The following is a 26,885-nucleotide window of genomic DNA, read 5'->3' as shown; positions in this document are numbered from 1 at the left end:
CAGGACGCGCGAGTATAGTAAGGCCATGTTCAGACGTTGCGTTCTTGCTGCCTTTGTTTCTGCAGGCAAAACCTGCTCTCTTGGCAGTATAGAAGCTGCTTACACAAAGCAGGTTTTGCGGTCTCTTGTGCATGCTGATAAAGTTTAGCGGTCCCATCTGGACAATGATCCTGTGAACCTCCAGCATTTGCCCACTGAAGTCTTTGCGGCTGCACACACCAGTCTGTGTTTCACAGGCCACGTGAGTGAAGGCTATAGAGCTCCCTCCGGGTCACCGCAATGTGTCCTGCGCCACAGCTCCATACCCATTTATAACATTAAACAGAAGACCTGAATGGGAGCAGCTTTCCTGTAATATCATTTCAGAGAAGGAAAAGTTGGAATGAGTTCATTCCCTAATGTCCTTGGAGCGGTCACGTGTGCCCAGTCACATAGAACGCGCCATATATCACACTGACATCAGTGCGGGCACAATGAGTTATCAGAGCAGCAGGACGGAGACTAGTACCATGCAGACCATCAAGCTCCTAGCTTCATTACAGAGACTCTCCCATTACCTTAAATGCCCTTAATAATGTCCTTTTCAGAATATATTATAGATATAAAAAAAAAAAGTATATCTCTACGCAAACTGCTATATCAAAACTATAGCACAGCTTGTAAGATGCATGCCACATATACCTTCCTCTGGGGAAATTTCAAGAGGAGCTTTCAAAGCCATTCTGCTCCTGGTCAAATCTTCAATACAGTCATCAAGTCTACGAGATAACTTGTCAGTGACTTCTATGGGCTACCTGAAGTCAATTGGAGTCTATGGAGACTGCACAGCATGTCCAGTACCTGCTATAGCAAAGCCGGGTAGGCTAAGGTTAAGTCCTCATTAGATCACTTGGCTAGCCCTGCATATAACTAGGCTACCTGTTCTCCTTACAGGAGAATTTGTTACCATCTTTTCAGTTAGCCATTAAAAGGTATCAACCACTGAGGACTCTCAATTCTAAACATCTTGCTGTTCTCCTTAGGCTGGGTTCACATTGCGTTAATGTGTGCACGCTAACGGACAGCGTTGCACGGCGAAAATGTCGCAATTAACGCCGTGCAACGGGTCCGTTAGCGTGCCCATTGACAGCAATGTAAATTTCTCCTGCAGCGCATCACTAGCGCGTGCCTTTTTCGGCTCGCGCTAGTGATGTGCCGTTCTTCTGTGATGCGCCTCGGACGCTGCTTGCAGCGTCCGCGGCGCGCCCGAGGTCCGTTCCCCGCTCTCGCAGATCGGGGATCTGCGAGAGCGGGGACGTTAACGCGACCCCTAACGCGGCCCCTAAAAAAACATTGCGTTAGCGCAATCCGCTAGCGCTAAACGGATTGCCCTAACGCAATGTGAACCTAGCCTTAGTCAGTCAACTCGGGGAAGCTGACCAGACTGGATGAGTCTTGGAGCTGAAGAGCTAGTCAGGCCAAAATCCCTCTCTGAGAAGATTCTGCACAGGCCGTGTTTTGAGAAAAGCAAGTGTCAGTGATTGCTATGGATAGCAGCTGTTTTGCGTGACCGAGCTGGGGCTAGCTCAGCCATGTATAAGTAGCCAGGGTCTGTTCTGCTTCGTTAGCGACTGGACAAGGCTAGGGATTTATATTTACAAGTTTATAGTGGTGCTGGGAAACCTGTGGAAAGTAATAAAAGCTGCACGTGTTTGGACCAAATTTGCATTGCCTGTGTGAATGCTACCCAATACCTACCGGAGAGTGAATCCCTACAATGCTCATCACTTCTGTGATGGCATTAGATCATGTACTGATACCACTATTAAGGGTACGTCACAGCAACAATTCAGTAATGGCCGGCCAGCTCTAGCGAGCACCGGAGCGTACAAGGTCACCTGACAACGCAAGCGAGAGACCAGTCCCCCTAATGAGAGCAGTTCTCTCCAGCCTCCCTCATACACCAGAAAGCTCGGATCAGCTGAACGCAAATGTGTTTCCAACAGGGAGAGCGGAGACAGTGGCCAGACAGCGACTTACCACCTGAAAGAACAATAATCAGGAGCCAAATTTCCAACTGTCTGATCCTTCTCTTACCAGCCATCATCTGTCAGGAGAAAGTCAGGAGGCCACAATACACATCAGATGGTCAGCTCCTGCTGAAATAGTCAGGTTCGGAACAACTTTATCTACTGTGAATGAGGCCCTATATTTGAGCAGTTATATATTTTAGTAGTTTGGGCCAAGGGTTTTTTGTTTATCCCTTTAAATGTTAAAACAGGACTTGTCAAATATCCCGACATGTTTTAGTAAAAACCTGCAGTCGTCAACAATTATTGATCATCCTTTCTTCAAATTCTGCTGAGCTATTCCTCCATTACTCCTCCTGGAAAGTTTTCAAGAAACGGTCAATTGGCAGCTAATATTCCCTTTGTCAAAGGAGTGGTTGAGTCCTTCAGACAGTCAGCATCCCCCAAACTAGAAACACCCAGTTCTTAATTTATCCATAAATGTGAAGAAGTAGAGACGGAGGAATGACAACAAAGTAATAGGAGAAGGTGCTCCCGAATGCTTACGTAATGAAGAATACACCTCAGACAGGCCACGGGCAGTGTTCAAACGACAAAATGTTAAGGACAAAAAGAAAAAACACCCATCTTCCAAGTGTTACAGTATGACCAGTAGGTCTATGAGGTTCTGGGAGTAAAGGTTTATTTGCACGTGTAATGTGATAAATTATGACCACTAGGAGCGCTGTTTCACTTAAAAATGTCAACAAAGTATTTTCTGGTTGAAAAATATGCAAAAAAATACAAAAATCTGCTGTGCGAATGCAACAAGGCAAGAACATCAAACTATTCTTAATTTTCATTGACTAACGGGAAAAAAAAAATCATGACACTAATGTCCTGTACCAACAATAGACTGAGGTCATCTTCTAATTTACTGGGTTTTTTCACCAGCAAAAAAAAAATAAATAAAATAATATAATAATCCATGTCAAATGTCACTTAAAGAAAGACAGATCTATAAAAGCATGCAGTGTTTAGTCTCGTCTCTGCCCTTATCAGTTATCTTAGGAATTTGGGCTATAACAGCAAACTTCAACTGAAAAAACTACGGTACCTACATTAACACCGAAAAACAAAAAGTAACAGATCCCAAACCTGCTCCTTGTAGGTGTCTCATCTGTCCAAATTACGAGAGTGAAGCCCCTGTCCCATGAGAACTAAGGCTCAATATCACACCCATCAATGATACATTAGTGAGGACGAAACTTGTGTCACGTCAAACCCAAAACAGACAACCTTTCTGTTCTCCTATAACCGGCACGTATCATCCTATGTGTGGTGACAACGCCCCATGTGAACTAGCACATAGGAGGAGAACATGGGCCCGTGTGCTGGCTGGTTGAGGGTAAGTTAACAAAATGTTTACAAATATTTTAGTATGCTATAGCCCCCTTAAAGGCCCCATTGACAGTAAGGGTCTTGATGTCCCCACAATCACCAGTGGCCAGAAGTGCTCAGCTCATGCATGAACATGCACAAAGTGAGGACTTTCCATTGGGCCTGAACACTGCAGTGAACGCTTCTGGGTCAGATCATGGCCTGTAGTTTAAGCTATTAAAGGGTCTCTGGACCCAGAAACCCACCATACAAAACATTGTTAAAGGTTTTGTTAAATGTTAAGCACTCTGGGACTAGCACACCACCGAGCCTCCCCCAGCTAGCTGATCAGAGCCTCTAAAAGGAATTACTGAGGGCAGGCTGAATCAGAAGATACGGGCACCAATTGCCACAGATCTCCTGAGAACTCATCAGCCCTATATATCCCAGCGGCCGCTCCGCACACAACAGTGAATATCGGACGTGTAAATCGGAATAACATGGAGACCATCAAGTCACTGCTTTATCTTAACACTGTCATTAGAGCTCTCCTAGCATGTGAGTTATAGAAAGGTTTGCATTCGCCATAATATGGTAACTCTGCTGTGCGGTTCCTAGGTTAAACCTTCCAGAAATAAACAGGTTAATAATACCTGCGTCCAGGTATTGTCTGACAGTATCATGGAGTAGATTGGTAATGCCCAGTTCTTAATACAACTGTACATTTTCAGGAAGATTAACAGGAGGAGAGAGGAGGAAGAAAGAGCTAGAGTAGCCATTTCATTGGGAATGCACATGACTGGAAAGCTCCGAGTGCGGCTCTGGCTACATGGACTATTGCTTTGGCAGCATGATCTCAGCGTTGTACATCAGGGAGCGGGCGAGCACGGCCACTAGGGAAGCACAGAGGCCATCGGAACACCACGTCATCCATTCATTACAATCCTGCAGTATGTAGGACTTCACAAATGCTATGATGCATGAGGTCTAATCACAGCCGCAGAGGAGCAGTACACACATGATTAAAGCCACAAAACCACAAGGAAAAATTCTAGAAAAAGTAGGGAAACTCATACACTGCATTGCACAACACTCCCCGAACGTGAGAGCAACTGCTCAGGGTCTTCATTTTTCCATGAAAGCGGAGGCTGGGGTTATTTCGCCATGTTAGAGGCTCTGTTCCTGGTTTTCATCTCTGCTGGAGCCGAGCCAGGAAGTTTCCAGTGAACTATATAAAGCAAACCATATGTGTGAAATCACTGAGCTCAGCAGCGCCGGGGTCATCCTTGCATTTGCCTGGGACAATAGCTGCAGATCAGCTTTTACCATGTAAGCAAGTTTCATAAAAGAAGGAAAGAAACATTTTAAGGCAGTGGCCACAGCGAGGAAGCACAGCAATAACCACAAGTGCCGGCCCCTAATATAGGGAAGAAGAACCGAACCACTCAATCATTACCGAGACTGGTTCACTGCAAATCACAATCCGCTCCGATCATCTCCACCGCAAGTGGTCCCCAATAATCCAACTTATTTCAACGGCATGGGAGGCCCCCGAATACAGTCAGACAGCCCTTCTGTAATGCCACAAGGAGGGTCATACTATATAATTACATGTACAGGTTTTCATCCCCCACTTTATATTCGGAGATCACTCTACAATTTACACACATCCCCTACCATATACCATCATTATTGGGGTGCTGAGCCCCAATTGTTTCGGCACAATCACAGTGAAGTGGGTTATGAAAGGAGCCTAATATGGGGCTGAAAGAAACAGCCACTGCAACCCCCTTACACATAGGTTGGTCGAATACACGGGTGTCCGACATCAACCATATTATTTATTTATGAGGCCTCCTGACCTACCCACCCAAAGTTAGGGGTGTAAGAGGAAGGCCAGTTTCACACATCTGGGGTTCATGATACAAGTGTGAAATATGATGCATAGAACAGTCCAAGCTTAACAACCTCAACTAGATTTCAGACTGTTGCGTTTGGGTGGAAACCCTGAGGCCACTCCATGCTCAAACCATGAAACACAGATGTGTGAAAATGGCCTTAAAAGGGAACCAGTCACCCATAGAAGCAATATTCACCTGCACATATAGCGGCAGTCTGAAGTGAAAACACCGACCCATCTGTTCTTCTCTGGAGGGCTGTCCGTCAGAGAGACAGAAAAAGGTGTATGGTCAGCTCAAAGACCATAGCTAGAGCAACACTGCGCATGCTCCATCTAAACTAAGGGGGTGAAGCAGGGTGGTCTTGTGACCTCCATTCTAGTGGTAAGTTGAGAATTTAGTGGTGGGGTCTCCAGAGATCAGATCAGCTATAACACCATACTCTGCATAGCCATTAGCCTGTCAATCACGGCCTTCAGCAGCAGGGACAGCGATGTTCTCAAACACCATCACACACAAGAAATCTGGTAGAAGTAACGGGCACAACATATTAGTCTGACAGGTCCATTTCAACAAACAGCTACACATGCTGTGCCCTGGCGGTTTTGGAATTGCAGATATTCTGCTATTTGCCAATGTGTTCCAAGCAGTGCCGGTCAGAGATCTGCTAGCACTATATTTTGTAGTCCAATTACTTTCTTGGAGGTTCCATCTCATAGTAACGATAGGGCTGTTCAAAATGGCCTCTTAGGTGTTTGGATACTTCCTCATGTGCAATGTGACTGCTTCCTTCCAATACCATGTCCTTATTCATTCCACCGTGATTAGAGGCCTGTATGTACTCACACATCGGTGTGCACATGCTCGCCTTCATCTGCCTGTCGAAGCTTGTCTTCAACAAAAACAAAGTCTCATGTTCCAGTGAAAGCGCAAGAGATGCTTTAAATGTCTGAGAAAGCAAATAAGCCCTTCAGAAAATTAGATTATGTTCACATACACTCAAGTATAAGTTCTCATTTTACATTTTCACGACAGGAGACCGGGATGTAAAAAGTGCACCTGTCATCTACAGCAGCGGTCACACCACCGAGTCACCGAGGAGGCAGGTTGTAGCCTGCGCCTCCCTACCATTACTTGTTTCCTTTCACAACTGGTCCAGACCACACACCCCTAAGGGCAAAGAAAAAATGTATGTGTATATCTCTGTCTGTGTAAGGAGCAAAGAATGGTAAATTGCATAGTCCAAAAAAAAAATACAGGCAAGATGTGTGCTCGGAGGCAAGGTATCCAGATGCCGAGATAAGGTAGCAGCTGGCCACGTTACCCAAGGTCTGGGTCATTCTCCAGTGATGGAAGATTAGTCTGACATCACAGCTGCCCAATATGGACGTTCAGGAACCCGACCACAAAGAGGCACCTTCTTTGTCTAATTTGGTTTGGCCATGGTTGGCCATTTTAATCTTACATAGGTTTCTTGTTCATAGAGTTTTATCAAACTCCATTCGCCCATAGAACAATAAGGGTATGTGCACACGTTCAGGTTTTTTCGCGATAAAAACGCTATAAAAACTCATTAAAAACACATGCATTATGCATCCTATCATTTAGAATGCATTCTGCAATTTTTGTGCACATGATGCGTTTTTTTCCGCGAAAAAAAGCATCGTGGTAAAAAAAAGCAGCATGTTCATTAATTTTGCGTTTTTTTTCGCGTTTTTCCCGCTTTTCTATGCATTGGGAAAAAAATGCATCAAAAACGCAGTAAAATCGGGGTAATGTCCGTTTTTTGTCAGGAAAATTTTTACCAGAAGTCCTGACGTGTGCACATAGCCTAAAGCTGCAGTGGATACTACGCGTGCTATGGATTTCTAAAGCCCCAGTTCCCTCCACCCCAAGATCTTTCAAAGCTAGAACAACCATTGCTTTGAAAAGAGTGAAATCTGCACCAAAATCTGCAATGAAAATAAAGATCTCAATGTGGATTTTGAGGTGTATTTAATTTAGGAAATACTTTGCCGAAAAACAAACAAACAAAAAAAAAAAAAGTTTAAGCATAAGGCTTCTTTCACACTAGCGTCGTGCACTGCACGTCACTATGAGTCGTTCTGTAGAAAAAACGCATCCTGCAAAATTGCTTGCAGGATGCGTTTTTTCTCCATAGACTTGAATTAGCGACGCAGTGCGACGCATTGCCACACGTCGCAACCGTCGTGCGACGGTTGCGTCGGACCGTCGGCACAAAAAAACGTTACATGTAACATTTTTTTGTGAGTCGTTAGCGTCTTTTCCGACCGCGCATGCGCGGCCGGAACTCCGCCCCCGCCTCCCCGCACCTCACAATGGGGCAGCGGATGCAATGTAAAACAGCATCCGCTGCCCCCGTTGTGCGGCGCTTCCACACTATGCGTCGCTGCGCTGCAACTTCGCATAGCGACGTGCAGTGCACGACGCTAGTGTGAAAGTAGCCTTACTTGTGGATCCAGTAGCCTTACTTGTGGATCCAGTTTTGACACTTTGCTACTGATGCGTGGTGCTGGTCTGTTACCGAATAATCTCCCACTTGCGTCTGAGCAGTATCGTGAATGGTATTACACGGATTTCACATTCATTGGTTTATAACATCATTCCTTCTTTACAATTGCAAATAACAGGAACTCTACAAACCCATAAAACATAATTATATATAATTAGGATGAATACACATCAATTATGCCCAAATACATAAACTATCAGAGTGATACAACAAAATAATATACTCATACGAGTGGCAGCCAGCATCTCCTCGGCCAGGGATAAAGGGCTGTAAGGTGATCAACCCTGTGAGCAGCGCGTTTCAGCCCCCTCTGGGGTCACAGCTAATACTCCAGCTCTTCCTATGGGGGGCAGGACACCCGCTCTGAAGGTGGTTCTGTCTGGAGGTAAAGTGGAAAATGAGCGAGTGTTTTCATGCTTGCAAGCGTCCTCTGTTGGCAGCTTCACAATTAAGACTTGGAACGTTTCACTCTAGTGTAGACCGAACATTACAACCCCGGAGTTTGGCAGAATGTCATCTTGGTGCATTTTCCATCCATGTTTCCAATAACTGCTCCACCCTTCTGTATTAAAGGAGCTCAGTCCAGGACATTTAACCCTTTTCTCCACTGAAACTGTTTTCACAGGAGTCACCATCAACGTATTCATCACTCAAATCCCAGCTTTATACATGGTCTGATCTACTCGACAAAAAAATAAATTAAATGCACTCACGGTTAAGGAGTTCGCCGCTAAAGCTGGCCATTCACACTAAATGGTTGCCAGCCGAATGAGGCTTTGGCTGATTGTCTGACGGACAGAGATTTCACATGACTCTTCCCATCAACTGAACAATTGCTCGTGTTCTCCATTAGAAACCCACCGACTAAGGGTACCGTCTCACAGTGGCACTTTTGTCGCTACGACGGTACGATCCGTGACGTTCCAGCGATATCCATACGATATCGCTGTGTCTGACACGCAGCAGCGATCAGGGACCCTGCTGAGAATCGTACGTCGTAGCAGATCGTTTGGAACTTTCTTTCGTCGCTGGATCTCCCGCTGTCATCGTTGGATCGGTGTGTGACAGCGATCCAACGATGCGTTCGCTTGTAACCAGGGTAAACATCGGGTTACTAAGTGCAGGGCCGCGCTTAGTAACCCAATGTTTACCCTGGTTACCGTCGTAAATGTAAAAAAAACAAACAGTACATACTCACATTCCGGTGTCCGTCAGGTCCCTTGCCGTCTGCTTCCCGCACTGACTGACTCCCGGCCGTAAAGTGAAAGCACAGCACAGCGGTGACGTCACCGCTGTGATCTGCTTTCACTTTACGGCCGGCACTCAGTCAGTGCGGGAAGCAGACGGCAAGGGACCTGACGGACACCGGAATGTGAGTATGTACGTTTTTTTTTTTTTACATTTACGACGGTAACCAGGGTAAACATCGGGTTACTAAGCGCAGCCCATGCGTTTTTTCCTGCGTTTGCGTTTTTTCAACGCATGCTGAGAAGTGTGTGACAGCTGCCAATCATCAAAATCAACTAGAAAACCCACTATAAGCAGAAATAGCTAGGGTTAGGGTTAGGATCCCTAGTAACCCTAGGGATCCTAACCCTACCCCTAACCCTGACAAGCCACCCCCCACCATCAAGGTGATAAAGGCATCCAAACCCTAACCCTGACAAGCCAACCCCAACCATCAAGGTGATAAAGGCATCCAAACCCTAACCCTACCCCTAACCCTAGGGATCCTAGGGATCCATAGGAATTGGCTATTATGTTGACCTGGTGACCAGGACATTCTTCTAATAAAAAGCTTTGTTCAATGTGGACACCCCAAAGATATACGGTATTGCTATAGAGTACTAAAAATATAAACTCGTAGAGTATTGACTGTCATATAGGGTTAGGGTTAGGGTTTGGATCCCTTTATAACCTTGATGGTGGGGGGTGGCTTGTCAGGGTTAGGGTTAGGATCCCTTTATCACCTTGATGGTGGGGGGTGGCTTGTCAGGGTTAGAGGTAGGGTTAGGGTTTGTTTTTTCTTCTGTAGGGTTAGGGTTAGGGTTTTCTTGTGTTTTTCTATAAAACCGCATGTGTTTTTAACACAAGCAAACGCATGTGCTTAAAAACGCATGCGTTTACATAGACAGCAATGCATTTTTTTGCCGCGAATAAACGCATGCGTTTTTTTGCGGCAAAAAAACGCCGCTAGAAATTACTACATGTTGCATTTCTGCAAATGAACGCACGCGTCAAAAAACGCATGCGTTGCCGAAAACACGTCAAAACGCACGCTAAAAAACGCATGCGTTTTTTAATGTTAAGTATAGAAAAAACGCATGCGTTTTTTAGCGCTAAAACGCAGCGACAAAAACGCAAGTGTGAAACCAGCTTTAGTAATTCCATCACAGAAATCCCGAGAACATGACGTGTTGGAGGTTGCGAGGGCTGGAGTTTGGTTCACCCGTCTTCTAACTTCGGCACATTAGTGACCGCTGATTGTTATTGATACCAAGTGAGCGCCGCAGCCCGGGCCAACAGCGTCAGAACGGCAATGGGGATAGGTGAGCGTCTGTGATTTTTATTTTACACTGGGGAATACAGTATTCATGAAGGGGGTGAGCATCAGTGGACAGCCCCTTTAACTAGTCCATTAATGATCGCATGTAATACTACATCTCCCCTGTAGCAGCCGCTGCAAGAAAAATTAGCAGTCGACATCAACTTCTACAGAAATTCAGCCATTTACTGAAGTTTGCTCATTGCAGAGATTCTGCTGGTGCGGGGAAATCTACAGAGCGCAGTACACTGGGGTCACTGGGCTCCCTGAATTAAGACCACCAAAATCTGTTACCTGGAAAATCCAACCACAACTTTATATATAAATCTGGTATTAATGAAGCAATGACCGTACACTGTTCATACAGCACAGAGATGAGGCAGTTAAAAGCTGCAGCATGACCGCTGCACATGTGACCGCTGCACATGTGACCGCTGCAGTCAATCACTGGGCTAACTGCTAGTGATGCAGATCGTTGTCATATCACTGCTGCTGCTTGTTAATAAAGATGAGGTGCGCTGTCAAGATTTTTTTTTTTTTTTATTTCTTTTATCTAGAGCAAGCTACATTCATGGAAAACCCTAACACACTATCTTTTTACATGAAAACAGCAGACCAGACTAAAACAGGTTCAGACATTACACATAGTTAGGAGCCAGGACACAAAGCAGACCTCTAACCCCAGGAAAATGTGAGATTAGAGATAGAGTCAGGTAAATTCTGCCTGAAGAAAAAGCTGGAGAAAAAAAAATGATAAAAAAGGGGAAGGGGCAGAGAGAGCACCAAAGCAGGAATGGATTTGCTTAGGTAATGTAGCCCCGGGGCACAGATCACTAATGTTCTGTGCTAGTCCACAGCTTCTCTCGTTTCTCTGGCCGAGATGCTTAGAATCACAGCAAAAAGATAACATTTCTGTAAAACCTGCTGTGCTTTCGGAATAACCAGAACCAATTTGTGGAAAACAAGTTCTGTAAATTCACTCTGTTAGGTAATCTTCCGGACAAGTCCGACTTGGTGGCGACAGCTGCATGGATTTCGTGTCTGCACTCTTCATGCATGTTAGGACATGTTCTTCTACAAAACCTTCCTACATACGGCTGAAGGCAAAATGTCCAGGTTTCTTACTCTATGAAAGTACATAAAAGGTGCTGTAAATAACCAAGATATTCTCCACTACTAAAAGCCAGGTCAATTCCAGGTAGGACATTTACTTCCAATCCACTGGTCATCCTCTGCTGAAGTGTAAAGCCACACGGCAATATCTTGGCGCTGTGTGCGGCAATATAGGGACCCTATGATAGCATAATCATTTTGTGGAGATAAGAGGTCGGGGCATATTTTGTATGTGTTGGGTTTTTTTGCCGAACCAGGAAAATGTTTTTATCTAAAAAAAAAAAAAAAAAAAAAAAAAATCCGGTTGTCACTCTGCAACAGATTCTCAATGACTGACAGCAAATTGGTTGCCAGCCCTTCAGAAGCACAATTCTAGGCACCTAAAGGGAATGGGTCACAAGGTTCATGCTGCCAGAACCACGAGTCCGAGGTCTGGCTCCACAGCCCAGCACACTAGAGCCGTGGCATTTCAGAGTAATGCATTCCCAGCTGTAATGGAGCATCCAGGCTCTGATTCATGGTGCCGGTAGGTCACACAGCACAATTCTAGTCACAGGTTTCTTTTATAGGTTTTTCTCACCTTCTTTCTTCTGGAGCACACCGCTCCCCTGCCTCGGCACTTCCTTCTTGGCAGGAAGGGGGGGCAGAGTGCACCTTAAGATGAACAGTTTGAAGCAGAGATCTGACCTGTGCACTCTCCGATGCTGTTAGAAAGCTTTAGCATTGCACTTTCGAGCTAAAAAAAAAAAAACGCTTACAAGCGCACCTCCTTGCCTAGGAAACCAGTCGCCTCCCAGACTGTAGACGTGGCCTTATAACTCCATCTTCAAACAGGAAAACTATAGAATTAAAAATCACTCTGTGGTTGAGAACAGAGGATTTTTATGTAGAGGTAAAATGCAAAATTGTTTGTTTTTCTAAGCACTTTGCAATTTTACCCATTTAACAAAGCACAGAAACCTTTTCAGAAGCCCTATCAGTGCCTCCATGAAGATGCATTTCTAGATTAGACTTATTCACACATCCACTTATCAGGATGGGCCGTGTTGTACGGCTACTGTGCTCGGGTCAGACCAGCGGCCAGTCCGTCCATCACGGTCCATCACGGTGATACATGGATGTGCGATAACGGCATTAGTGCATGTACACTGGGGGCAGCAGATTTCCTGAATCAGGAGTACGGTCTTTTAGCATCGAGCTCCCTTGTCCCTGTCACTCCTCTACATGAACAGCAGCCTGTCCATCACTGTAAGAAGATCAGGGGGAGGAAAGGCAAGTGCTCTGCTCATAAATACAATGTTTCGGTGTTTTCTTACTCACTGATCCACTTTAATATAACATATAGAATTTGGACTATATCCAACTTTAATGGATCACATACCAAGACCATTGTAAATTCAGCACATGCCCATAGCAGTCTATGAGCACCAGAATACAGATAGCACACATCTCCAATATGGCCGCTTATATAAACAATACACTTAAAATGTACTTTGTATTTCTACAAAGTCTAAGAGACTGGAAAGAGTAGACCATGAGTCTGTAAGAAGGCTCAATAAGTGCTCAATTTTGATGATGGGCACACCTATACCAGATACCGTAAACATACTGGATGTCAAGAATGGAGATGTATTAAAACCACAGAGCCATCCATCCATCCATCCATCAGGTCTCCTCAGCCACGGGCCCCTTGTTTACGCCACTATTTTATAGTATGCTCTGCATTATTAATCAGCTCCTGCCCCCTCATGAAATGTAAGACTGTTTGAGTCATTGCCCCAAGGAGCCAAACGAACCCAAACATAGAAAAACCTGCAATAGATTAGGACCACATGTTCATCCATGCTTTGTTTCTACACATTCCTGACAGATCTCCTAGAAATATTAACACTGTAAAGGCTGCACGGGCATGGAAACCACGGTCTGTCAAGTCTTTATTGGTATCCAATCAGCCTCCAAATTTTGCTAACACGGAAATGTCAATGTTAATATCTTTGCAGAGGCAAATAGTAAGCAAATGAGCATTACAGGAAGAAGCAGGCTCTCTAATGGCTCCTACTAATGATCAGCGAGCGTGCTCGGATAAGGTGTTATCTGAGCATGCTCGGCTGTTATTTGTGTATCTTAGGTCACCTCAGATATTGTCTGTATCACGGTGGTGTTCCTATTAAAAGACTTTTCACATTCATGATGCAAATATACAAATTGAGTGCGGTTGTTTTCTTCAATTTTTGAATGGTCTGGATCTCTCCAAGTTCAACCAGCACCTTCCTCATTTAATTCAGAGTGCACGTCATTTCTTGTATATTTGTGTATCTTAGGCGTGCTCAAGTCCCCGCGGCTGCATGATTCCCGACTGTTAGATAGCCGCAACACACGCGGGGATTACCTGTCTAAAAGCCACAAAACATGCAAATACAGAGACTTGAACATAGTATTGTTGCACGCCCAAGATACTAGATAACACGTTACCTGAACACACTTGCTCATCACCCCTTTAAAGGGGGTTGTCCAATACTGGACAGTCCCTTATTCGTGGTCACATGGTGCAGCATAAATGTAATAAAAATATTCTTATTTTCTTCCAAACTACAGCAGCTCATCCATATTTCTGCCACTTCACACTGTTATGTGACCACTGCAGCAGTGGCTGATCAGCTGCAGCCCACACAATTCCATCGGTGCAGAAGAACAGTGGTTCTTCTAATGTGATGGAGATGTAAAAGCTGCAAGCAGCGGCGGACACGGAGCGCAGCAGCGGCGGACACGGAGCGCAGCAGCGGCGGACACGGAGCGCAGCAGCGGCGGACACAGAGCGCAGCAGCGGCGGACACAGAGCGCAGCAGCGGCGGACACAGACCGCAGCAGCGGCGGACACAGAGCGCAGCAGAGGCGGACACAGAGCGCAGCAGCGGCGGACACAGAGCGCAGCAGCGGCGGACACAGAGCGCAGCAGCGGCGGACACAGAGCGCAGCAGCGGCGGACACAGAGCGCAGCAGCGGCGGACACAGAGCGCAGCAGCGGCGGACACAGAGCGCAGCAGCGGCGGACACAGAGCGCAGCAGCGGCGGACACAGAGCGCAGCAGCGGCGGACACAGAGCGCAGCAGCGGCGGACACAGAGCGCAGCAGCGGCGGCACCGCAACAGGGGGAATATGCTGCACACCTGGGCAATTAATAAGGAGTTGTCAAGTAGTAAACTATTCCTTTAAATGCAATGTCTTATCAGAAATAGTTTACCATTTAAATCAGGTAAATGTGTTACATGTATTTTTTGGCAATGTTTGTGTTATTTGTTTTTTATCACCAAAATAAAACTTCTCAATCTTGCAAATTTCACACCGGCCACTGGAGCTCCTGTAGACTAATTTCCCATTTCACCAAATCCACATAACCATTAGCTGCAATAGATAGGGTCTGAATCCATCTACGGTAATAAGAGTATGCAAAAGGAAGAGGGGGAGCTGTGGCACCACATATTGTGAATGGTGGATCCAGTGAATAGAAGTGTTACCCGTCATTGTAATCCTGCCTCTGATGCTAATGAGTCTTCTGAAAACCCTTCTAAAGTATGAGTCTAAAACAGTGTGAAAATTGCAAGACAAAATATATTATATATAATACCGATATATTATTTTGTCTAGCAGTTTTCACACCATTATATTTATTATTAGTCTATTTTATTTTTTTCTCTATCTGTATCTCTATACACGCACACTAGTCAAAATGCACGACACAAAAAAAAAAAAAAAAATCAAGTCACTTTCTGATGACAAATTCCATGTAAGGCCCCCATCCATGAGCAGAGGTTTAATCTGGCAATGCTATATACTTCTTTGTTCCTTTTCATCTAGGGTTTAGCAGGTTCTACCCTTCTGGAACTTAATGGGCAATAAATGCTATGCAAAAATTAGGAGAAGGGAAAAAGGGAGAATAGTAAATCTCCCATTTCCCCCCGCTATTGCCCCTCCACCCAGACACTTCATAAAAGGAGAAATCTGCAGGGAATACCAACCCGCTGTAATGAATCGCTGGCCACAATTTCACAATGACTGATGTCACAGCCGTTTTGCTGACTCACATGCTTGTCCAGGACTGTGCACATCTGTATTTCAGATTACACAATCTTATTCCAGATGTGATAAATATACCTTATAATGAATGGTCAGCACTCCTAATGCATCACACCAGCGGCACTTCGCCCAATTCTAGTTTTTAAAGCTGGAAATGGATTTTGCATTAACAGAAAAATCAAGGTCTTGTAGAGGCAGTAAATTCAATAATGATATCTGCAGATTACCTAGAACCCAGTAAGTAACAAAAAATAAAAATACATATATAAAACATAAGCTTGTGTTTTTTGTGCCCTCTGCCTGTGTTTAGAAGGGTCCAGCATGGAGTCGATCCATAACTCTGATAACATCCATGTCCATTTCAAGCAGCAGTCATGATTAATATGGATGAGGAGGAAAGCATTGCTAAATATCCAGACGAGCCAAAAAAAAATGCTTCAATGGTTTCCTTACAGTCTATTTGTACATATTTGTGTCCGATCTATGAAGCAGTTAAAACAAAAGATTAAATTGATGCCAAGACTTTTCTTTTTTTTCCTTGAGGAGCTAGCGGCTGCCAACAAGAAATGCAGGAAGCGACCGAGGGGGGAGCTGCATCCTGCTGTAAGACACAGGGGCTCTTAGTGATAGGGAAGAAAATAAACAAGCCTGAGGAATGACCAAATGAGGCCCAGATGTCCGATAGCGAGCAATGTCACCGGAGGAGCATCCTTGTATGTCTTAAAGAAGGGGACGCAGGATGGATTATGAATCCATCAGAGAGTGAAGACGTCCTGAAGAGGGCAATTACAGGACATCTATCCACGTGAAATTCAATTCATTATAATTTATAGGTATTGCTTTATTATAAGTGACAAATTCTTATAAAAATTAAAAAGGACCTGTCACCAGGTCAAACAAAGCCAGGTTTTCCTCTTATTTTATTCCCGCTGCTTCCCAGATTATTCAGTCTCTTTACTGTTCTGTTTTACAAATCCCTCATATGGTTCCAGAGATATGGACCTTTGTATTTAATGCTACTTTTTATTGGGGGCGCTGCTCACAGGCAGGGTAATTACGCAATGTATCCTAAATACAAGAGAATCCAGTAGTGCACAAAATAGTACTAAATGAAAACACAACCATATGGCCGATTAAAAAAAAAAAAAAAAAAATCATGAATAAAATAAGAGGGGAAAAAAATGATTAGTTACCCTTTAAGTCAAGGGGCCAATAAATGGCACCTTCAACCATAAATGAACATTCATTCGATGGAACTTAAGGAGAGCGTTTTATGGAAGGCACACTGCAATTGTTGGAAACAGTTTTCTGGTTGATACAACAATGTTTGTTCCCTAATAGTCCATCTATTACCAGCAGCGCTCTCAGTAACACTCAGTACTATGGATACTTCTTGGTGTGAAAATAAGCACAATAAATGGACAAGCAGGCAAATTTTGGCTGCAGATTTCCTCCGCAGCATGTGGATGAGACTTTTTGTACAATGCTGGTACTGTAGAAATGCTGCAAGAGTTTCCACCTGGACAGTCCGCACTAGAAATCCAATGCAGAAATATACCCCAAATGCTCCAAGTACCGTACTCTGGAAAGATTGTAGACCGAGCGCGCCATGACACTAACTCAGAGCTTGGGGCAGCAGGAAAGGCTCAGTACCCCAAGTCATATGGCATTATACAGTGTCTCTTTAAATCATCCTGTGGCTGCTGGCAGGGAGGCTGAAGGAAAGAGAATTTCCCCTTGCAGCACTATTCTATTTTCAGATGGCCCCCCGCTGATACCGGGAACAATTCTGGTAATATATCAGGGAACTGCTTCATTTATATAACATGAGGCCGGTATAACACACAGCGTAACAGCCAAAGAACATACAAATAATAGTTTGTTGGGGAACCATCCACACTGCAACCCATCAAAGTCATCAAAGGGCTAAACCTGCCCATCCACAAAACAAAGGTGGCGGAAATGGCAATTTGTATTTCAGGTGGCCATCGCTCTAAAATTACACATCAACTTTGCTCTGTGATGGTCGACTAGTCTGCCAAAAAAACTGATCCGGTATGTAGGAACTTTTTCAACAGAAATTATATGTCGGCACTACTAATTAGTATCTGTGGGAACACAAATGTATAGAATATATCTGAATACAAGGAAGTGTACCTATACATACACATGTAACCACACAGAACTAACCATGAAATCTATATAACCAAGTGGACAGGAACAAAGCAAGGCCTCCAACTACACACTGACCATCAGGGTCATGTATCACATCCAGCAGCCAATATACTGGCAGGCTGACAAAACATACAGCTGGCCCTGATGCAATCACCATAGCATGCCACTTCCCCATCCCTAGAGTTATTCCTGTCTGCTGTGAAGGCAAGGAAATGCATCCCTGACAGCAGCCTGTGTGCCCCCCATCTCTGCAGCTGCATCTGTCACCGCCGACCTCTCCAGGGAGCAGTGGAAGGTGACAGGAAGGCAGCGAGGAACCGCAGCCAGGAAGATCTGCAATGGGTCCATTGTGCACCGTGCAGAGGCTCTAACTTGTGCCAATTCCACACTCACTCATTAGATCACTTGAAAGCGGCCCGGTCACCTCTCCGGGCATGTCCGTCTGAGTAAATAATAGAATTGTGTCTCCTACAAGGCGGCATTGTGCTGAACCTCTTAGAAATGTATGAGTAAACTGACAGCTGGGTGGCATCATTTGGGGGGGGGGGACCCCTAAACAGTCTGACACCATCCAACCAGTGGCTGCAAGTTCCACACTCTGTAAGGAAACACCCCTTGGCAACATCAGGTGTCAATTTATTACATGAATTTCTAAGCAGAACCACCACAAATGTATTTATTATGATTTGATTACCGTATATAGCGCTATCATATTCCGCAGCGCTTTACATAAATCATCGCTGTCCCCAATAGGGCTCACAATCTAGATTCCCTATCAGTTTGTCTTTGAATGCAGGATGAAACATGAGAACCAGGAGGAAATCCACGCAAACACGGGGAGGACATACAAACTCCTTGCAGATGTTATCCTTAGTGGGATTTAAACCCAGGACCCCAGCACTGCAAGGCTGCTAACCACTGAGCCACCGTGCTGCCCACATGGCTCCCACAATGGAGCGTTCTAGGGAAAAAAAGCTCCAGGTAATTTCTTTTCAAATATATGCAGTTACTGATTGCAAATATGGCAGGAGTCCCAGTATAAAAACCTACCTATACACCAATACACTGGATATATAGCTCCTGCACCATTCATACTACAATCATTGTATTGTCACAGTACACCCACACCACAAAAGGTATATACAGCTAGCACGGAGATACTTCCATTATCTGCAGCCAGTGGTCTCTCGTGGAACACGTTCCTCAAAGACACACTATAGGGTTAGCTTCCACTGTACATTATGGTTAAGTTCACACAGGGCGTTTTTGCTGCGTTTTTTTTGCTGCTTTTTTGCTGATTTTCAGTTGCTTTTTACAGTACCAACAAAGCCTATGAGATTTCAGAAATCTCATGCACACACTTTGGTTTTTTGTGTGATCAGTATTTTGTGCTTAGCTGCGTTTTTTGCACATAGAGCATGTCACTTCTTTCAGCGTTTTTGCTGCGTTTTTTCACACATTGACTTGAATGGGTGTTGAAAAAAAGCAGTAAAAACGCAGGTATCATTATTTGCTGCTGAAAATTTGCCTCGTCATATTCCACAGCGCTTTACAGACACTGACATCACTGTTCCCATTGGGGATCACGACCTAAATTCCCTATCAGTATGCCTTTGGAGTATGGAAGGAAACCCACGCATACACGGGGAGAACATACAAACTCTTTGCAGATATTTTCCTTAGGGCTCATTTCCACATGCGAGGCACACGTCCGTCCGTATCTCGCATGTGGAAACCAAGCTGTGGCGCCGGCACTCCAGAGCGGAGCGTGCGGCCGCATAGGAACACATGGAGCTGCACAGCTCCGCTCCAAAGTGCCGGCGCCAGAGCTTGGTTTCCACATGCGAGATACGGACGTGTGCCTCGCATGTGGAAATGAGCCCTTATTGGAATTTGAACCCTGGACCCCAGTGCTGCAAAGCAACAGTGCTAACCACTGAGCCACTGTGCTGCCCACAGTCATTGGAAAACTTGGTGCTGCATAAATTGCCATCATCAACACTGGGCAGGAGCTACGGCCTACTGTGACTTGGTCATCCAAGGGTCAGCATACCCTGGAGCTGTCTCTGGACATAGGATGATGGATGCCACTGCCAGCACCTATATTGTAGGGGGATCCAGTGGTAGACTGCAGTTTAAATTCCATACTTTTTTTTACTTTCATCAAAAAGGAAAGAAAATTATTTGATAAAACATTAAAAACACCCCATTACAGATGTCCTTTCAGGTGCGCTCCTGATATACATAGCACATTATATCCAGTGATTACAGAGAACAATGCCACCTCTGCACCGTTCCACTACAACAGGCACCGACCACAGATACCGTCATATCCCAGCTAATTCACTGTCTGAGCACGTAAGCGTAAGGCATAAGGGCCAAACTACAGCCGCTAACATCACCATGGCAACTGCCAAAGTACGATCTTCAAGAAGGTAGCCATGTTCAAAGCCACAAATTATTTTTACATACAAATATTAATCGCTAGCACAAAAAAAAAGAAATATGCTGCAAAAATAGCGATATATTTTATATAGAGCGTCCTAAAGAATACAAGTTTAGTTGTTGCAGGAGCTTTACCATCAGTACAGATGGATGGCATGGCCGAAATATTACAAGAAAACAAACATTTAAGAACAGCAAAGGAAGAAAAAAAATAAATCTCTGAACTAGTCTTCTACTGGTTTAGGCAGAAAGAATGAGGGCTGTTTATGGAGGCACAAAGACAGAAGAGGCCATCCATTAATTTACTACTACACACAATCTGAAGTTGAGACATTAAATTTGGCAATCGCCTCCAGCTCGGAGGAGGATGGGTGCGCACGGCTCGGAGATGCCAGCTGTACAGAATTTCCTTCCAGCTGTTTGGCCTCTCTCCATACCAAGACGGAGAAGAGCTGCTGGCAGAGACTGAATGACGACAGAGAAGATGCAGAATAACATTAGGGAACACAAAAGGCGACCGGTGGAAAAGGGCCAGACCCCTCATTTGCCAGAAAATGCACCCAAATCTTGAGCTATTTATGAGAGTGTGATAGAATTCAAGAAAATAGAGGAAATGAAAACAGGACCAGGAAAACGCACAATGCATGAAGCCTATGTGCAGTCATTTAAAGGGCACTTGCACTGTACATGCATCAGATACATGTTGGACGGTACTCAGTGCTCCTCCTGGGGTACAGCTAATAAAAGAGGGCAATTTCTTGTTGTCTACTTGGTCACTTTCCTTATAAACTTAACATAAAGCTCTGCTCACGTCAGATTTCCGGCCTATGTTGGGGACATAAATGAGGAAAATCTCCCAATATACAGTATATCTTAGATGAACGGCTGTGAAGTATCCCACCACACTGCTATAGAGTGGGATACCATACCAACCCAATGGGCATTTTATGGAATTATCTATTTGTTTGCTTAATACACTATTCCTTTAATAGAAAGAAGAAAGAAAGTCTTGCTAGACATGGCTCTTAGAAACCATATACATAGTATATAAAAGGGGTTGTATGAACAGCGCCACTCTTGCCCATGGCCTGTGTCAGACATAGCAGCTCAGACTATTCAGCGATGAGCGGCGACACCAGGCTCAGACTACGCTTCTCCCAACGCATACAACCCCTTCACATTGCAGGCAGCATTTACACATGGATGGATATTATTTATGCAGAAAAACAAGGTCTGACTTAGAGACTAATCACCTCTTTCTTTTTACTAGGTCTGTACATGTACGATCACGTCAGTAGAGAAGGAGTTAAACACTTTTCCCATATAACAATATTTCCTAGGGATGCCTTGATCCTGAATCCCAGCACTACACAATGTGAAGGAAGTCTGCTGACCTCAGTGAACCCTGGAAAATGCTGGGGGAAGGGAGCGATGTCTGGGCTCTAGGCTATGGGGCTTGTCCCAGCCAGGCAAATGACAGAGCCGGTCCAGAAAAAGGGGGAATGATTCCCTCTCCAATGCAGAGCAGCGATGGTTCCTACATTCCTACACCCCTTATAATAACAGGCCGCAGCGGCCCCAGCTACAGGGGAACACGCACAGCCGCTGCCTGGAGAGCACATTTTTTCTCTTTTCCATTCCATCCTTTTCCAGGGCTGTAAGACCCCCTGAGAGATGGAGATGGAAAGCACTGGACAAGCAGAAACTACAGTAAATCACATGAAAATGGATGGGGGAGGGCTGCCCGCCACAAGCCGGAGAGGCACATCTGTAGCCAGGCATCCCCTTCTCAGATTGTTCCTATTAAGTGGGGGGTAATATATCACCACCAGGGCTACTCAGGCCCTTCTGGAATTGAAAAGGAGGCTGCTTTATGATCAAACATACTGACACTTAACCCCATCATTCCCACAAAGAAACCAAGGCAGGAAATTTCCTATACTGTTACACAAAAGGAAAGTGTGGGGGGAGGGCAATAGGAAATGAAAATCTGTAATATCAAGTACACAGCAAACAAGGGGAGATCAAATCGTCACTCTGGATACCTGGAACGCTGCTCCCCGATAAGAGTCTGACTCCAAGATACAACCCTACAACCCCGAAGTAGACCCGGTAACACCCCAAATACGGCCCAAACATAACTCTTAACATGCAAAAGCCAATAGATTTCACTACTGATTGACCCCTAAATCACAAGAGTATTCAGCTTGGATCTCAAGCATTTCACCATCCAGAAGGGCATATATTCAGCCAGCACCAAAGAATACATTGTGTGAAAAGGTCGCTTACAGGACTACATTATTCCCAGATCCATATACAAAACCCCAATATTAACAATATCCTACCCCCACATGCATCTATATGCTCTAGCGCACCCCAAACCACAGATCTAAAGGCAATGAAACTCTGATACTGCAAACTCAAATAATAATGTCCTACACCCCTAGTATGAGGTTACATAAGCTCCAGCAGCACCCCAAAACATGTGTACCAGCAGCACAGATGCCTTACATACAACACACACCCCAATATCATGTCCTAAAACCCCAGTATCTGCTTCTACAAAATCTAGCAACCCAAAACATATGCAAGCACCCCAAATACTGCCAAACCCCATATTAATAATCTCATACACCCGTTATACTACCATCAGCTATAGCTGCACCCCAAAACAAAGATCCTATATAACGAAAACCTCAACATTACTTGTGTCTAATAATCGTGGGACTGACCTACTCGTCCAGCATCCCAAAACATATCTGCACACATCACAGATCCCCCATATACTGCAAACCCCAATATTACCAATTCCCAGCACGCCTGGTATATGCCTTCATAAGCTCTAGCTGACAAAACAGATCTACAAACATCGCAGATCCCCCCCATATACTGCAAACCCCAATATCATCAATTCCCAGCACCCCGCTACATGCCTTCATAAGCTCTAGCTAACAAAACAGATCAACAAACATTGCAGATCCCCCATATACTGCAAACCTCAATATTATCAATGCCCGGTACATGCCTTCATAAGCTCTAGCTGACAAAATAAGTCTACAAACATTGCAGATCCCCCATAAACTGCAAACCCCAATATTATCAATGCCCAGCACCCCGGTACATGCCTTCATAAGCTCTAGCTGACAAAATAGGTCTACAAACATTGCAGATCCCCCATAAACTGCAAACCCCAATATTATCAATGCCCAGCACCCCGATACATGCCTTCATAAGCTCTAGCTGACAAAATAGATCTACAAACACTGCAGATCCCCCATATACTGCAAGACCCAATATCCCATCCTACAGCTCTAGTATAGGCTTCTACAATCTTTAACAGCCCCCAAAACATCTTCAGGCACCCCATACTCCAATATACTGAAGCCCCCAATATCATGCCCTACACCCCTAGCATAAGCTCACAAACTCTAGCAGCATCCCAAGACAGATCTACAAGCATCGCATATCCCTCACATTGAAATCCTCAGTTTTTACTGGCAGAGCCCCCACTACACACAGCCGTACCCTCTGACAGCCGACACAGATGTACCAGCACCCCGGACCCCCATACTCAGACATACCCAGAGTTTACATTCTCCAGCTCCCCCGGTATTTGCTCCATTAGCTGCAGACAGATCTGTAATATCCCCAGATCCCCCACATGGATGGATCCCTTCACACTTTCCAGTCTGCTCTCCATAAACTCCCAGTGTGGAGGAGCAGCTCCTCAGATCCACGGGCTGTGACACACGCTGTACTAGACAGAAAAGAAAACACGGGACCTAAACAACAGTAAGACCCCCAAGTACAGCCCAAGAGCGAGACCCCGCACATCTGCAGGGGATGTATACGCCAAAGCCTATATATAGGGATAGGAGGCACCCAGGGGGCACCCCGACCACTCATCAGGATGTACCCCAGATTCAGTGCCCTGAACACGTGGAGGGGCAGTGCTGGCATCACACCACAGTTTGGCCCCCTTGCTATTTCTGGCCTCTTCTACATTCCCACAGTGGGAAGCCCCCTGCAGCAGCAGAGTAAGGCTCCTGTGCCCACCATACAGCACAGGGGCCCCCTGGTGCCAGTAACATGACCACAGCCATTGGGAGAGCCGCCATGTGTAATGGGACCCTATTAAAGGGCCAGTCACCCAGGAAGGCAGAGGGGGATCCACGTAAGAAGTAATGGGAGCAACAGTTGTAATAAGTGACAAGAAAGTGCGGAGCCGCCAGGATGTGATGGAGCCATGTGGCAGTGCCCCGGGCAGCCCTGCACACGCCATGCACTAGTGTTCAGTGTGGCCCCCAGATCCTGCGGGGGCCCCCAGATCCTGCGGGGGCCCCCAGTGCCGGCAGAGCAGCCCCTGCCCCAGCAGAGCCCGCAGCCCCCGGGCAGGGCGCCCCACACACGCCGGCTCTCTTACCGATAGTTCGGGGTTGCTGTTGTCCCGGTGAGACACGGCTCGTATGACTCCGGCTCGCCAACCCCATCGGCCGATCTGCCCGATCTCCCCGAGCTCCGGCGGCTCCTCTCCTCCTCGGACCACACACACGAATCGCTTCCCAACCAGCTCCGGCCGCGCTCCCAGCGCCATGGCCTCCAGTCCCGGGAAGAATAGAGCGGAGGATCCAGTGAGACGTGTTAGCGGCGGCCGCGCATAGTGGCGCCCCGGCTCGGTGGAGACAGGACGGTGAACTCTGTGCCGGCTCCAGCCGCCGCCGCTGCCGTGTCCCCCTCACAGCCCGAGGCAGCCTGACACTGAGCGCCGGCTGCTCTGCACACACTGGTACCGCTCCGCCCGTGTCAGATGTACGAGACTCACGGCGCAGACTGTGTCCTTCCGCCAGACTTCACTAGGGCTTTCAAAAGAGTACTCGGAGATTCTCCCCGGTGCCCCGTGCCCGGAGCCCCGCACAGTCACGTCTGTGTCACGTCAGCCCGCACCCAATCATAGGCTGCATTATCGCAGCGGCCAATGGCTGGCGGAGTGCGGGAGGCAGATGTGGGAAATAGTCATTACTTTCCCTTGAAAGACCTCGGTTACCCTGAGAGAGGTGAGGGCAGCGGTGCAGCCGGTCACTGGCGCTGCTGCTGGTCGTCACTGCTGGGGGCGAGGAGTGCTGCTGCCACTGGGCTGCCCAGACTGAGGGGTCCCATCCATCATCTGGGGGGTCCGGCCGCTCTCCCTGTCTGTCATGTGGGAGCCATTGCTGATTTTTGCCTCAAAGTTTACACAATTATGCGTCACATCAAAAAAGGTCTTTTTTTTTTTTACTCTTCTTCCAAATCCTCAGCAAAACAGAAGTTCCTCGTTTTGCAAATCATCACAAAAATTGCACCAATAACCATGGCAAACTCAGAAATACACCCGTGGGAGGGGACCGGAGCGGAGGGGACACTCATTTTTTGTAAATTTTTTATTTTTTTTTCTTTTTGTTAAAAAAACTTGCAGATCAAGAATCTCTCAAAAACATCCGGAATCACTAAACTTCACCCAGAGAGCAGAAAAGAAGAAGACGAAAAAGGCCAGAAATGAGAGGTAAAGAGAATGAGGATTTGGGACCAAACCAAAAAAAAGTGCAAATCACACAAAACTGGAAAGAATCAGGAGCAAAGGAGGAGCAGCTTGTCCTCGCTACGCCATTTAGCCATCGGGTTAATCCTTTTTTTTATTGATCGGGTGTTCTGAACGTGGCGATACCAAATATGTGTAGGTTTGATTTTATTTTTATTGTTTTATTTTGAATGGGGCGAAAAAGGGGGTGATTTGAACTTTTATATTTTTAAATTTTTTTTTATATTTTTAACAATTTTTTTTTTACTTTTGCCATGCTTCAATAGTCTCCATGGGAGACTAGAAGCTGCCATAACCCGACCGGCTCTGCTACATAGGAGCGATGCTCAGATCGCTGGGTGGCGCTCACAGCAATCCGGCACTGACAACCATAGAGGTCTCCAGGAGACCTCGGGTTGTCATGCCGACACACCAGTGACCCACGATCACGTGACGCAGGTCACCGGTGTGCGTATTGCCGGCGTGATTGCCAGAAGCGCCATTTAAATGCCGCTGTCAGAGTTTGACAGCGGCATTTAATTAGTTAATAGCCGCGGGTGGATCGCACAATTCCACCTGTGGCTATTGCGGGCACATCTCAGCTGTTCAAAACAGCTAACGTGTCCCGAGAAAGATGTGGGCTCAGCACTAGAGACCATATCAAAGGGAGGGAGTCCGACATAGGCGTACTATTACACCCGATGTCGGTAAGGGGGTTTTTAAAAGGCTACTGTGGGGGCCATCATATAATACAGGGGCTAATGTGGAGGCAATGTACAACTTGGGGACTAATGTGGGGGCCATCATATAGTGTGGATACTTCTTGCAGGGGTCCTCATACAGTATGGGAGCTAATGTGGGGGCCCTTAAAGTGGGGACTAAAGTGGAGGCCATCTTTAAGTGTGGGGACTACTGTGAGGGCCATCATAAATTGTGGGGACTACAGAGGAGGCCATCATACAGTGTGAGGGCCATTATTCAGTTTGGGGCCACCATCCAGTGTTAGGACTATTGGGAGAGGCGTCATACTCTGTTTTGGTGGAGCAGTGCCTACCATACTGTGTATGGGGGAGCTGTACATTGAGGGACTCCTGGGACATATTACATTGATTTCATTCCCTCGTAGTAGCCCTGACTCTTCCTAATCCTGTTCTAATACTCGTTCAGTACCTGCCCTGCT

At 45.8% G+C, this 26,885-nt stretch overlaps 1 protein-coding gene across 1 annotated transcript in view; it reads right to left on the bottom strand.

Annotated features, from left to right (window-relative positions):
* The window catches only part of JMJD1C (jumonji domain containing 1C), a 280,338-nt gene extending 255,293 nt beyond the window's left edge, over window positions 1–25,045 (bottom strand). Inside the window, exon 1 of the mRNA XM_077258765.1 lies at window positions 24,575–25,045. Within this exon, the coding sequence (XP_077114880.1) occupies window positions 24,575–24,745 (171 nt within the window). The 5' untranslated portion in view covers window positions 24,746–25,045. The remainder of the gene's footprint in view (window positions 1–24,574) is intronic.
* Between the last annotated feature and the right edge of the window lie 1,840 nt (window positions 25,046–26,885).

The sequence above is a fragment of the Ranitomeya variabilis genome, chromosome 4 (assembly GCF_051348905.1).
Source record: "Ranitomeya variabilis isolate aRanVar5 chromosome 4, aRanVar5.hap1, whole genome shotgun sequence".
NCBI classification, from domain to species: Eukaryota; Metazoa; Chordata; class Amphibia; order Anura; family Dendrobatidae; genus Ranitomeya; species Ranitomeya variabilis.
The sequence above is the reverse complement of the archived record's forward strand: the minus strand, read 5'-3'. Positions and strand labels throughout refer to the sequence as shown.